The sequence below is a fragment of the Mustela lutreola genome, chromosome 9 (assembly GCF_030435805.1).
Source record: "Mustela lutreola isolate mMusLut2 chromosome 9, mMusLut2.pri, whole genome shotgun sequence".
NCBI classification, from domain to species: Eukaryota; Metazoa; Chordata; class Mammalia; order Carnivora; family Mustelidae; genus Mustela; species Mustela lutreola.
The window spans coordinates 42,702,927-42,716,068 of record NC_081298.1 but is presented as its reverse complement, the minus strand read 5'-3'; the positions used below and the strand labels follow the sequence as shown (position 1 = coordinate 42,716,068).

Below are 13,142 nucleotides of genomic sequence, written 5' to 3'. Positions count from 1 at the left end.
GGGAGGCTGGCGGAGGCGGGGCCGCGGCCGCCCCTGAGAGGCGCCCCGGAGGCGGCGGCGGCCCAGCTTCTTCTTTCCTCGCACAGCCAGGCGGCCCCCGCTCGAGGCCCGCGTCGCCATGGCCGCGGTTCCCGAGTTGCTGCAGCAGCAGGAGGAGGACCGCAGCAAGGTGAGGCCCTCCTCGCCCTCATGCTCCAGGACGGGAGGCCACGCCGACCTCCTGGAGCCCTACATTCCTTCCCTTACCCCTTGAGGGCTGCTCATGCAGCCCTTTTTCTCCACGAAGGCCACCCCCTACCGCCACTCGGAGGCCCGTGCCGCACCCCGCGATGCCCTTGGCTCCTTCCTCTTTGAGGACTGCGGACCCGAGGCGAGAGCCGGGGTCGCGGGACCGGTCCCTGCTAGCACACGCCCGGGTGTCGGGTACGGAAGGCGCGTGGCGGGTCTTTGGAGCTCCTCTCTGGAGACACGAGAAAGTACTCTCACGTAAAAAGTTAGGGAAGCTTCTGGCTTTGTACGGATTCGACGGTGAACGTGAAATGCACTTGACGTGCAGTAAATGGCATATTTTGGTTCGGTTGCCTTCGAACTGCCAGTCTCTCCCCGACCCCGCTCCCTTCCCCCTCTGTGGGAAAGCTTTTTGGCCCAATTACTGGGGAAATTCCATCAAATTAAATCTGAAGCGTGTTCTTTAGAACGCCAGATGCGTCACTGCGGGAATTTCGTCATTTTTAGTAGGTACTGAAATACTTGTTAAACTTAGTTTTCCTTTTAAAAACTTGAGTTTGTGTAAGCTAGCCCCATGCCCCTTAAATCTTGAGTCCTAAAAGATAATGCAATAAGTTCGGGTTACTATGGCCAATTAAAGATTGAGAGAGGTCTCTCATTACACTTGCTAATTTCGTAATTAATAAAGGTGGGTACGAGACGCATTACGTGCGGAATCATGAAAGTTTTTATGACAGAAAATGGGGGGAAAAAACCCCTAAGAATACAAGGTATTGTCAAGTGTAAGTAACCTGGAAGGCATTTTAATAGCGTTACATCTACTCAGAAGTCCGAGGCAACCTTTGATCGACGCAGCACGTGGGGAGAGACTGTTTTCCAACTAGGAAGTAGCCAGGTGAAACACAGCTAGCTGGGTTCTTCCGGCAGGGGTGTCATTGCCGCGTTAGTTACTGAAATGCAACTTGGTGTGTGAGGGTAGGGTCTTGATGGGGGTACTTTTTTATTTCTGAGAGTTGAAGCAAAGTGTTCTTGTTTAACCGAAAGTGGGAGCTTGAGATTATGATTCTTTCTAGAATACTATAGCCGTAGTTTTCTTTATAGGAGTTCAGATGCTTGAATAGGAATGTTGACAGTAGTTTTTGCCCCCCCCCCCCAATCTGGTACCTCATCTCTTGATCCAGAATCTGTTTTATACAGCTATTTAAAAGGACTTAACTCCTTCAACTGACCTCCCTGTGTTTATATTGTAGCTGGATTTTAAAGTAATTTTCCCACCACTCATGCTCCGACAGAACTGGGGGTTATAAAGGCAATTTCCTGCCTGTTTTAGTGGATACAGGAAAGGATTATACAGCATTATTATTAAGTTACAGAAATCAGGAAATAAAAAAGCCTAATAATACCACTCTAACTCTTGGCTTCGTCTTGCTTCTTTTCTTTTTTTTCTTTTTCTTTTTCTTTTTTTAAGATTTTATTTATTTGAAATACAGCCACACATAGTGGAGAGGGGCGGAGGGAAAAGGTGAAGGGACTTCTCCTGAGCAGTGAGCTGGACCCTGGGATCAGGACTTGAGCTGGAGGCAGATGCTTAACCAACTGAGCCTCAAAAGGAGGCTCCCTTATTTTGCTTGCTTAATCTGTGATCCACAGCCAGCCCTGTGCTGCAGATCAAGTATAAGTGTTTTTCACTATTCAGGAAAAGGGAGTTTGGGAAAAATGAGAACAGGAAGTCAGATCTTGGGCAAACTGTTTTCTTGCCATAATACAGTTTTGTTAGCCAAGTGAAGTATTTTACGTTTTTACAGCAAATGTCTTAAATGTGAACTTCTCACTTTGGAATTTACATGAGGATAAGGATGGGGTTTAGATCACTAGTAAAGTAGGGAACATAATTGACTTGAGGATTTTGAATGCTCATGCAGTTAAGTACTCTTTTCAGCTTGTTCAGCAAAACCAAAAGGGGTATTGGTTTGTATCTGGTAGCCTTCTGCTTAGTTACATCCGTTAGTTGGGGGTGTTAGGATTTGTCTCCTTTCCCAGAAAGCAGTTGAGGAAAAGAGATACATGATAAATTTTGTTTTTTTAAACTCATCCTCTACTGATAGGAAAGATTGTATTTTGATTTTTAGAAAAGTAAGGTTTTACCAGGTCGCTTTTTTTTTTTTTAAGATTTTATTTATTTATTGACCCAGAGATCACAAGTATGTAGAGAGACAGGCAGAGAGAGAGGGAAGCAGGCTCCCTGCCGAGCAGAGAGCCCCATGCGGGCCTCGATCCCAGGACCCTGAGATCATGACCCGAGCGGAAGGCAGAGGCTAAACCCACTGAGCCGCCCAGGCGCCCACTAAGTCGCTCTTGAAAAGGTTAAAGCGTTGACAGCATTTTAGGCGTTATCATCATGATAAACTAGTACTGAGATACCCCATTCTTCCAGAGTTCTGTAGTGTCTTGTAGTGTCTTGGAGTTTTTTGTGGGTAGGAGAAAAAAATTGGAGTTTTATGCAGAACCTTGTTCCTGCAAAAATAGTTATCCTGGTCTTCGGTCATTCTGTATTTTTTTAGGCTTTCTGGGCCTTCCCTTTGTAAAAAAGTCATTAAAATAGGTGGGCAGTATGTGTGAGTTTCTGCTTAGTGAGTCAGTGTCTATCTTTTTAAGTTGATGAGTCTCATTCCTGTAGTCTAGCAAACCTATGGTAAGTTGAATGTGGATCCTGATTGCCTGTTGGACTTTTTTTTTTTTTTTTTTAAGAATTTACTTTTATTTATTTGACAGATCACGAGTAGGCAGAGAGAGGAGGAAGCAGGCTCTCCGCAGAGAGCCTGATTGCTGTGGGGCTCGATCCTAGGACCCCGGGATCATGACCTGAGCCAAAGGCAGAGGCTTTAACCCACTGAGCCACCCATGCGCCCCTGGACCTTTTTTTAAATAATAAATTGCTACCAGAGTCCAGTTAAGTTTTAACACATAAGGAAAGCTGTGAGGTGATACTCTTCTCTGTGTACAGCTATTACAGCTTGGCCCTTCAGTAGTTGGTTTTGTGAATTTTGGTTGAGTGGTGTCTCCTCCGCCCGTCATTAATGTTTATAGTGCTACTCAGGTTTGCAGCTAGTTGTTTTTATTTTATTTAAAGTTTTATTTATTTATCTGAGAGACATCATGAATAGGAGGGGCAGAGCGGGAGGAGAGAGAGAATTGTTAAGTGAGCTTGGAGCCTGACTGCAGGGTGCAATCCCGGGACCCTGAGATCATGACCTGAGCTGAAACCGAGTCAGATGCTTAACAGACTGCTACCCAGGTGTCCTATGCATAAAGATTTTATTTGACAAAAAAACACAAGCAGGGGAAGCAGCAGGGAGAGGAAGAAACAGACTCCCCTCTGAGCAGAGAGCCCTATGTGGGGCTCAATCCCAGATGCTTAATCCTGCCCTGTGTCTTTTTAAACTGGTGTGGAAGTTGTAGGGACACTGTTCTCTTCAGCTTGGGTGAGGAGTGACCTACAGTTTGTTATAGGAACAATACTGAACTTTTAAAAATACTATAGCAAGTCCAAATTTACTAATTTTTGTGGACTGAAGTTTATACCAAATGCCTGACTTCATTTTTCTCTTAGTTTACTGCACGCCAGAAGTATGACTTAATTGGAGCTGCCCACACCTTAGTTCTGGATCAGTAACTTGTACAGTGTGTCTTGGGATCCTTATTTGTGACTACTACTTTAGAAGTCATAATCTCTCCTTTTTTTGGCTGTGAGGAGAAATGGTCAAGGGAGAATTTTCTGTATCGAGATTCTCCTTTGATGAAACCTAAACATCTAATACAGAGTTTTTTTTTTTTTAAATTCATTTTGAGACAGAGGGAGGGAGCATAAGTAGGGGAGAGGGAGAAGCAGACTCCTCACTGAGCCAGGAGCCTGATGTGGCACTGAGTCCCAGGACCCTGGGATCATGACCTAAGTCAGATGCTTAACCAAGTGCCCCAGACCTTTGGTTTAAAGCAGGACTTCTCAGCCTAAATACTGTGCACCTTTTTTGCTTGATAATTTTTTGTTGTGGTAAACTGTACTGTGCATTGTAGGGGTTCAGTATCCCTGGCCTCTATTGGGTGATGATTCCCTTCCCTCCAGTAGTGAGAGTAAAATTATGAATTGTCAAATGTCCCTTTAGAATCACTTTCTCCCTAAGATGGTATGAGATGTGTGGGTCAGGTTGTGTTAAGACCAATACTTAGTAAGTCCATTTCAAATTTTGTTAGATCTAGGATTGATAAATTCTAAGAAAATAATAATGCTGTATAAAAATGTAAGCATTGTTGACCAACTTTGGAAATAGCTTTCTCACCAGTATTGAGGAATCTATCAAAAGATGGAAAAAGGGGCGCCTGGGTGGCTCAGTGGGTTAAAGCCTCTGCCTTTGGCTCGGGTCATGATCTCAGGGTCCTGGGATTGAGCCCCACATCGGGCTCTCTGCTTGCCTTTCTGCCTCCTTGTGATCTCTGTCTGTCAAATAAGTAAAATCTTAAAAAAAAAAAAATGGAAAAAGGTGGATTTCTTCAGCAGGTTCAGGGCAGTTGAAGGTTTCAGGGGCAGCTGTGTTTACCATGGTGGAGTTCAGTGCCACTGTGGAAACCTGAGGATGCTGGGGGCTCTTGACACCGCACTCGCAGAGCGTTGAGGGCCATGTACGCTCACTGAGAAGTGTGCTGTGTTTAGAACTGGTGCAATATACCCTGCTTTTTGAACATCTTGGTTTGTTTGTCAGGGCCTGAATGCTTGAAGAAATTAGGCAAGAGTAGTTCTGTAGGTTAGTACTCCGAATTCTTCAAATAACCAATGTGAAAGGCTCATGCAGTGAAGTTAGATAGTATTTTAAGGAAACAGCCTAACTTCTAATGAACCCAGTTCTTTTGAGGAAAGTATTTCAGAGCTTTGTAAAATTCTGCCTTTACTTTTTGAAACGGCAGGAAGACCGCTGCAGGACATCTTGTCTCACATGAATGTGGCAAACTTCTCACAAGTATAAATTGAAGTTTCTCTGCATGATTTAGCTTTCCAAAAAGCTATTTCTTTACCTCTTAACACCTATTTATAATTGGCCAATGAGTTAACTCTTAAAAGAGATCTTCACCCTAAAAGAGGAATGTAGAAATCATCAGCTGTTTCACACCCCAAATGCAAACCATAAATACACAGCAGGGAGTGTGTTAAGTTGTAGTTGGAGGAGCAGAGAAATGACTGAACTTCTTCGCTTCAGAAATTGGGTCCTTGGCTTGATTCCCTCCTGCTTGTCTTTTTGCAAATATGGTGTAACTTTAAGGTACTACTATGGTCTGGAGAGAAAGGGTAATTTTCTCAAGATAGTTGCTGCAGTGTGCATTTTCTTTTTTTTTTTTTTAAAGATTTTATTTATTTATTTGACAGAGACCACAAGTAGGCAGAGAGGCAGGCAGAGAGAGAGAGGAGGAAGCAGGCTCCCTGCTGAGCAGAGAGCCCGATGCGGGACTCGATCCCAGGAACCTGAGATCATGACCTGAGCCGAAGGCAGCGGCGTAACCCACTGAGCCACCCAGGCGCCCCGCAGTGTGCATTTTCTGCCTGAAGAGTTTATGGTTTACAACTTTTGTTGGGGTCCGTGTAAATTGTGAAGAGTACAAATGCAGATGTCACCAATTTCCAAGGCTTTCACTTAACCTTTCATGGAGAGCACTACAAAGCTTGAACATTGTGCTAATGGATACAGGGAGCTGTTAAATGATAAAATTTTGAAAAGCTGGTGTTGCAGTCTTTGTATCTGAATGATCTGGGAAATGTGCCTTACCTCTGACTCAAAGCAGAAGAAATACCACCCTGAGCCTTCTCTTTTTGTATGCTATGATTTGTGTCTCAAATATAGATGACACAGCTTAACCTCAGATAGTTCTCTGCCCATGTTGCTGAACCACATCATTGGTGGTAAGGTAAATTCTTTTTATTCTCAAATCTGTGTCTTTTTCATCTTGGGTTGATCATAAAGTAAGTTCATGAGGATCAGGCAGTGAATGTTTGCAGTATATGTGCTACCTAAGCCCCCATGGTGGTTAATATTTCTAAACACCCTCATCAAGGTGACTAATGTGTAAAATGTCAGGTTTGTTTCAGAGGGCCCTGGACTTGGTAGACCAAGAAACTGCTGGGAGCAGCCTTTCCTTGGTGGAGAGGCAGAGGACTTGGAGTTCTGAATGGATTTGTTGGAACTACTTCCTCTGTAGTGTTGGTTTATTGCTTCCTAGTAGAACTTCTGTGCTGCAAGATCATTAGAGATCATACAGTTTAACCCATTTGTTTTGTGAATTCATTTGAAAATAATTTAGGCATCTGGCACATAGATGGATTTCTTGAATTAAGGTATTTAAGCCAGTAATTGAACTTAACCTCTTTCTGGTTATTGTTGGAATTTGACTAGTTCATAGATAGGCTTGCAGCTTTGTGAAGTGATGATTCAGTTTATCCATTCGCTGAGTGCGCTGCACTGACCTTCTTCCAAGTCTCAGTTCCTGTTCTAGGAACTTGGGGCTATGTAGCCTCCAAATGCCCTGCAGTCTGTGGTGTTCTACCGTGGGCAGCTTGTGTGTTGGTAGACTACCGGTTAGAATGGTATGGTGTCAGCAGGGATGGGTCCCTCTGGGTCCCATCTCACCAAGATGAGTGGTAGAAATCTGATCACTTGGCTGCAGCCCTTTATCTAGTTTTAAAAGTGTATGACTTCATAACTATTACCTGTGTTTGTAGACTGAAGTTTTCCAGAAGCCTTTGGTTCTGTTATCTTTGAGGACTAAGATGATAACGGCAGGACTGAATTGCAGAAGGGGAGACCCAGTTGGTGTGGGGGGAAGGAGGCAGGAGATGTGACAAATACCTGTAAAAGCAGAGCTCATATATTGCTTAGAGTTGATTGAATTGCTTTTCATGCACCAGTGCTATGATGAAAAGCTGGAATTGAATGCAGATAACAAATAGGTTTTGGTTACTTTTCAGGATGGAGGAACACTGTAACAAACGCTTGGAGTAAGCAATTACTTGAACCATGAAGAGGGCTTTGGAGGGGAGGATATGGTATTAGAGCACTTCTTATGAATTGAAATAGTAGCAGAGTGTGTTTCACAAGTATGATCATGTGAGTCTTGTTTTCAGAACTACAAATGTACAGTAAGTCTGCAGCTGAGCATTTTTTAAAATTTATTTCCGCACTAATGAACATTGGGCTAGGCAAGGTGTGCATGCCTTTCTAGCTGAAATAGCCTGTTTCTTGGTTCTTGTGATCAGAACGAAAATCTGGTTTACAGAGCAGGCTTCATGGCCGCTGTTTTGGCTCCATGCTGTTAACACACCATTAGTGGATAATGTGTCATGTTGCCTCCCTCCCTGATAGTGGTCTTAGTTCCTAGGCAGTGGGAGGGATTACAAAGCAAAAGCCTTAGGAGAAAGAAACAGTTTGAAGGGAAGACACATTGTTGTTGCATGTGCTAGCATATCCAGCTTCCTCCTGTGTACCAAACTGGTTTTATTTTATTTTATCTTAATTCTAAAGAGAGAGCACAAGTAGGCAGAGAGGCAAGGGGGGGGCGGCGGGGACAGGCTCTCCGCTGAGCAGAGAGCCCGATCCAGGGCTCGATCCCAGGATCCTGAGATCATGACATGAGCTGAAGGCAGAGGCTTAACCCACTGAGCCACCCAGGTGTCCCAAAACTGGTTTTGTTTTTTATTTTCAAATTTTTATTTAAGTTGCAGTTAGTTAACCTACAGTGTAACATTGGTTTCAGGAACAGAGTCTAGTGATTCATCACTTAGTATAATACCCAGTGCTCAATAATAGTGCCCTCCTTAATACCCATCATTTCATCCACCCCCTCATCCAAAGTAGTTAGTGTAAATGGCTCTTCAGCTAGCCCTCATTTTAGCAGAACAGAATTGCTGTGAGATAATTTCTTCTCACTGTGTTATCTTGTCATTTTGGTTGTATGTTGCTAGTGTAAACTGGAGTCTTTTGTCACCATAACGTTTACTACTTCCGATGTATTTTTTATGTTCTTCAGTCACATAGGTGGGTACCCTTTGCCACTGTAAGCCATTAAACCATTTGTAAAGGGAGCTTTGCAGATGGTGGTATCTTGTACCAGGGTGAGTTATAAGTAAGATTTGGATCAGAATTGGTCCTTAGAAGCTCAGAGGTCTGCAGAATTGTTGTGTAGTAGTATTAGGTACCCCAGCTGTAAAGGTGATGAATAGGTAAGGAAGTGGACAGGGATTCTGTATCAGTTTTTCTCTTTTTCAGGTTCTTTTAGCAAGCATTCAGATTTTTTGAAAAGGATTTTTATTTGAGAGAGCACGAGCGTAGGGAAGAAGCAGAGAGAGGGTGAAGCAGTCTCCCTACTGAGCATGGGGCTCTATCCCAGGACCCCAGGACCAGATCCAAGCTGACTCTAGCTGAAGGCAGATGCCTAACCAACTGAGCCACCCAGGCCCCATAGCATTCAGGTTTTTTTTCAAACAGTTAAAAATTTGCATTTTAAATGGAACAGTGCTTGTTTCCTACCCCTCCTCTCTTTTTAAAGATTATTGTAATCTTCGTAAGAATTAATCTGGTAGGGAAGTACTTTGGGTCTGAAACACTATCTGAAACTTTGGGTATGTGATGCAGTGGTTTCTATAGAAATCTACGAAAGAAAGTTTTAAAACTTCCATTGTTTGAGAATAGGTAACGTTTTAAATTGGATACTGAGGAGGTACCTAAGGAACTGGGAAACAAAAATTAATATGCCTAAGGTCAGATAGTTCTGAAGTCTGCCTCCTTCTAGGCATTTTGGCATCTGTGGCCCAAGTCAAAGACGGACAGTGTTGGCCTGCAGTGCTAAGCAGTACTCTGAATACTCCTTTTAGGAAAGGGGATGGAGGTGGGTGAATGGGGAATGTTTATGGAGGGGTGCCAATCCTTATACTCCATCCTGGTGATTTATTTAGCAAGCATTGTGGCATGGGGCAGTCGGGTTTTTGTTGACTAAGCAGGAGGAATGCTGACCTTTTAATCACACTTGTGCTTCTGTAACTCAGGATACAGTGCTGACTTCGAAGCTTTGAACATTTCACAACTTTTTACTCCTTGATGATCTATCTGCTTCATTATCTGGAGGGGTATATGCTTTTTCAGAACAAGAAGGTTCATTTAGCTTGTGAATGAGGACTCTCAGTTGGTGATGGCCTGAATGTGTGGAATTTTGTTAGTATCTTCTTTTTCAGACAATTCTTTAAGCCTCAAATGCAGACTTACTGTGTTATCTGGGGTTTTTTTTTTTTTGGAGGATAAGACTATCATGTCAGGTGGTCGGATTTTTGTTTGAATTCTAAGGTGATGTGTCCCAGCAAAAATGATTATATGTTGGAGAACCTTGGATGCTTGGTATCCTATGATGGAAAGTCTTTTGAAGCCTCCAGTGGTTTTTGTGATTTCTTTGTGCCCTTGTTGTAAAAAAACCCCCCACAAAACCCGATACTTCTGTGCTGACGAGAAAAGAAGGTAGTAATATAGTAAATAGTCTGGGGGTTTTACCTCTGTATGGTTGAACCTATGGGAAGAGAGGAAACCAGAATAATTTGTTGCGTGGAACAAAAAGCAGTTGGGAAAGTCGATTGTAGCTTTGACTGAGGTGCTTAAATGAACCCCATTTACTAGATTAAGTTTCCTTTGGGTCCTTCAACCTTAATTCAAAATGTAGTCCATGTGGAGTTGGTAGGCTCATGGAGTTTGCTTCACTTGCAGTGGGCTAAAATTGAATCTTTGGTGTTCAGAAATTGAGAGCTGACTAGGAACCAGGATTTGTGACTTCTTGGGAGCTGGAATCTTAGGAAAGAGCAGCTGCTTGAATGTACATTAGACCTGTCCTATGGGCTACCCTGTCTTTCCAGCAGTATCTCTTGCCTCTTTTTTACACCTGGCCTACTTTATTTCCTGGACTACCAGAAATATACGATAGGTGGGATGGCCAGTATTCTCTGCAATCAGATTTTGTGTGTCTTTCGAGGTCTTTTCCAACACTGTATTTGTCCAGTGACAAATGAACAGAAGGAAGGAAGCTTTTATCAGAACTATGTCAGCTCCAGTCAAGTTGTGATAAAAGGAAGTATTCCTGACCTTGAAGCCTTATCTCTTGTTTGCAGAGATCTCATAAATGGACATGTGAAAATTAAGCCAAACAAGCAAATATTTCTAGGTGTAATTAAGAATCCATTTGGGAGAAATATTGAGGTTGAGATGTCAGGGACTATTAAGTATACTGTGTTCTTATTAATACTGAAACCTTTGAGTAGGAACTATTTATTCTTTATTATTTGAAGCTTCTTTTTCTTAGAGGAGAGCCATTGTTCAAGGGCTGACTGGTTTTTGCAGCTTAAAATTTTTTAGTTTGCAGTGCTCATAAGGAAAAGAGGGTACTGATGATCTCTTCTAAGATAGAGAGGAGAGAGAAATAATCATTTTTGGTATGTGAATATATTTAATCTTTATAGAACTGATTGAACCAGATTTCCTAGTTTCTGAAGTTAAACTTCACTTGGTGTTAAACTTCAAATTTTGAAGGGAAAAATTCCAAAGGGAAATTCAGAGGGAAGTAACTTCGTATTCCCTGCTCTGCTATTCTCTTAATGCCAGTCTTCACTTGGCATTCCCCGGATTCAGTAATCTAGAGTGTGATGCTTTGGCACTAGTTTCCTAGTTGGGTGAGAGGGGGATGAGTTGCTTACTCTTTTTTTTTTTAAAGGTTTTATTTATTTATTTGACACAGAGAGAGAGACAAGATCACAAGCAGGCAGAGGGGCAGGCAGAGGCAGAGAGAAGCAGGCTCCCCGCTGAGCAAGGAGCCAGATGCAATCCCAGGACCCTGAGATCATGACCTGAGCTGAAGGCAGCGGCTTAACCCACTGAGCCACCCAGGCGTCTCTGAGCTGCTTATTCTGCATACAATGTCATGCTGTGTTTGTATCACATCTTCAGATTGACCCTCAGCTTGTCTGCTTTCAGAATTAGGACATTTATCATGTTTTAGATTTAGTGGGAAAGCTATTTTAACCACATTCCCCCAACAGTCTAGTTCTTCCAAAATTCTTCTTAAACTGGGAAAAGAAATTGGGTATTTCTTTCCTCTGAATTTCTAGATAACAAAATCCGTTACTTTGCTTCCGGGGCAGTGTTCACACTTGTTCTCATGTGTCAAGAATGTGGTATTTTGGGGGCCTGGGTGGCTCAGTGAGTTAAAGCCTCTGCCTTCAGTTCCCGGTAAGGATCAGATCAGTAAGGATCAGATTGAGCCCTGCATTGGCTTTCTGCTCAGCAGGAAGCCTGCTTCCCTCTGCCTGCCTGCTGCCTCTGTACCTACTTAATGATCTCTGTCAACTAAATAAATAAAATCTTTAAAAAGGGGGGGGGGTTTCCTAATTGAGGCCTTTGTTTTTGTAATCTACATCTTGTGTCTAGATTTTTCATCATTTTGAAACAATCTCTGACTATTAATTGGTTCTCTTGAGCTAATTTTTCTTTTATACTTAGGAATCCCATACCACATGGCCGTTTTGTGTGGTTGTGGGTTTTTTTTGTTTTGTTTTGTTTTGTTTCTAAGTTACTTCAGTTCTGTGTACTATCTGGTAATGCCTCTTGAATGTTCTTTGTAGTTGGGGCATTTATTCTGTCTAGTTCCAAGTCACTATAGTTGAAGTATTTGGTTAAGTGTATTTTTCACATAGGTATAAAATCATCTTGTTCCTTTATTCAGAAATACAGGAATATTTTCGACCTACCTATTCATTTAAAGAGCAGGTTTCCCTACAATTTCAAATAAATGTAAGAGCTCTTGTTATAAATGATCTTGTATAGAATACTTTTTAATTCCTAGCTTGCATTTTTGGAGGGATACTTTTAACACTACAGTGAAGTTGAGACTAATAGCCAAAAACTGTCTTTCAGCTGAGATCTGTATCTGTGGACCTGAATGTTGATCCCTCACTTCAGATTGACATACCTGATGCACTCAGTGAGAGAGAGAAGGTCAAATTTACCGTGCACACCAAGGTAAGTGACAGTAATGCTGTGTTGTAGCTTTGTGATTCACAGTGGGCAAGAAGAGATGTCCTGAACTGAAAGGATTGTTGGTTTGCTGTGTAACACTACTGCTGAGGGAGAACATACCTCATCTTGCTTGTAGTGAGCATCAGATAAGTGTTCTCGCTTCAGCATTTTCCACTGTTGGGGAGCCCCAATGCTGTGGGTATTGCTGATGTTGGGTGGCTTGTACTCTGCTTCATGAGGAAGCAGACCAGGCAGTGATGTGTGGAGCCACTATCTGCACAGCTTAGATCTTCCCCCTTTGTTTTTCTTTGCATGAGGGAGAAGTGCTTGCTTTTTCTGGTATTTAATAAGTTACTGGTCTTTGCCTCTTCTGTTTACTGTGATTCAGAACACTTTTTTCCTCATCCACTTTTTAAAAGATTTTATTTATTTATTTGACAGAGATTACAAGTAAGCATAGAGGCAGGCAGGGGGCAGGGAATAGGCCCCCTGCAAAGCAGAGAGCCTGATGCAGGACTTGATTCCAGGACCCTGAGATCATGACCTGAGTGGAAGGCAGCGGCTTAAGCCACTGAGCCACCCAAGTGCCCCTCATCCAGTTTTTTAGAAAGATTTTATTTTAAAGAAAGAGAGCACAATGCGGGGGTGGTGGGGGGTGGGCCGAGAGAGAGGGAAAGATAATTTGTAGCAGACTCCCCATGGAGCCTGAAGCCCAATGCAGGGCTCTATCTCCAACCCTTGAGAACATGATCTGAGCTGAAAATCAAGAGTCCATCTGAGCTATCCAAGCGCCTTATATACAGATTTTTAATTTGACAAAGGCAATAT

At 42.7% G+C, this 13,142-nt stretch overlaps 1 protein-coding gene and 1 non-coding gene across 4 annotated transcripts in view; both read left to right on the top strand.

Annotated features, from left to right (window-relative positions):
* SNX5 (sorting nexin 5) overlaps positions 1–13,142 on the top strand; it is a 28,730-nt gene that overhangs the window by 294 nt on the left and 15,294 nt on the right. The window contains exons 2-3 of one of the 3 annotated variants that reach the window (XM_059134110.1): positions 87–169; positions 12,213–12,317. In XM_059134110.1, coding sequence (XP_058990093.1) covers positions 119–169; positions 12,213–12,317 — 156 coding nt within the window. In that variant the 5' untranslated portion in view covers positions 87–118. The remainder of the gene's footprint in view (positions 1–86; positions 170–12,212; positions 12,318–13,142) is intronic. The other 2 variants (XM_059134111.1, XM_059134112.1) reach the window with 2 other exon arrangements.
* Positions 6,689–6,926, top strand: LOC131808745 (small nucleolar RNA SNORD17). The gene has a single exon (XR_009344944.1). It is a non-coding gene; the product is annotated as a small nucleolar RNA SNORD17 (small nucleolar RNA).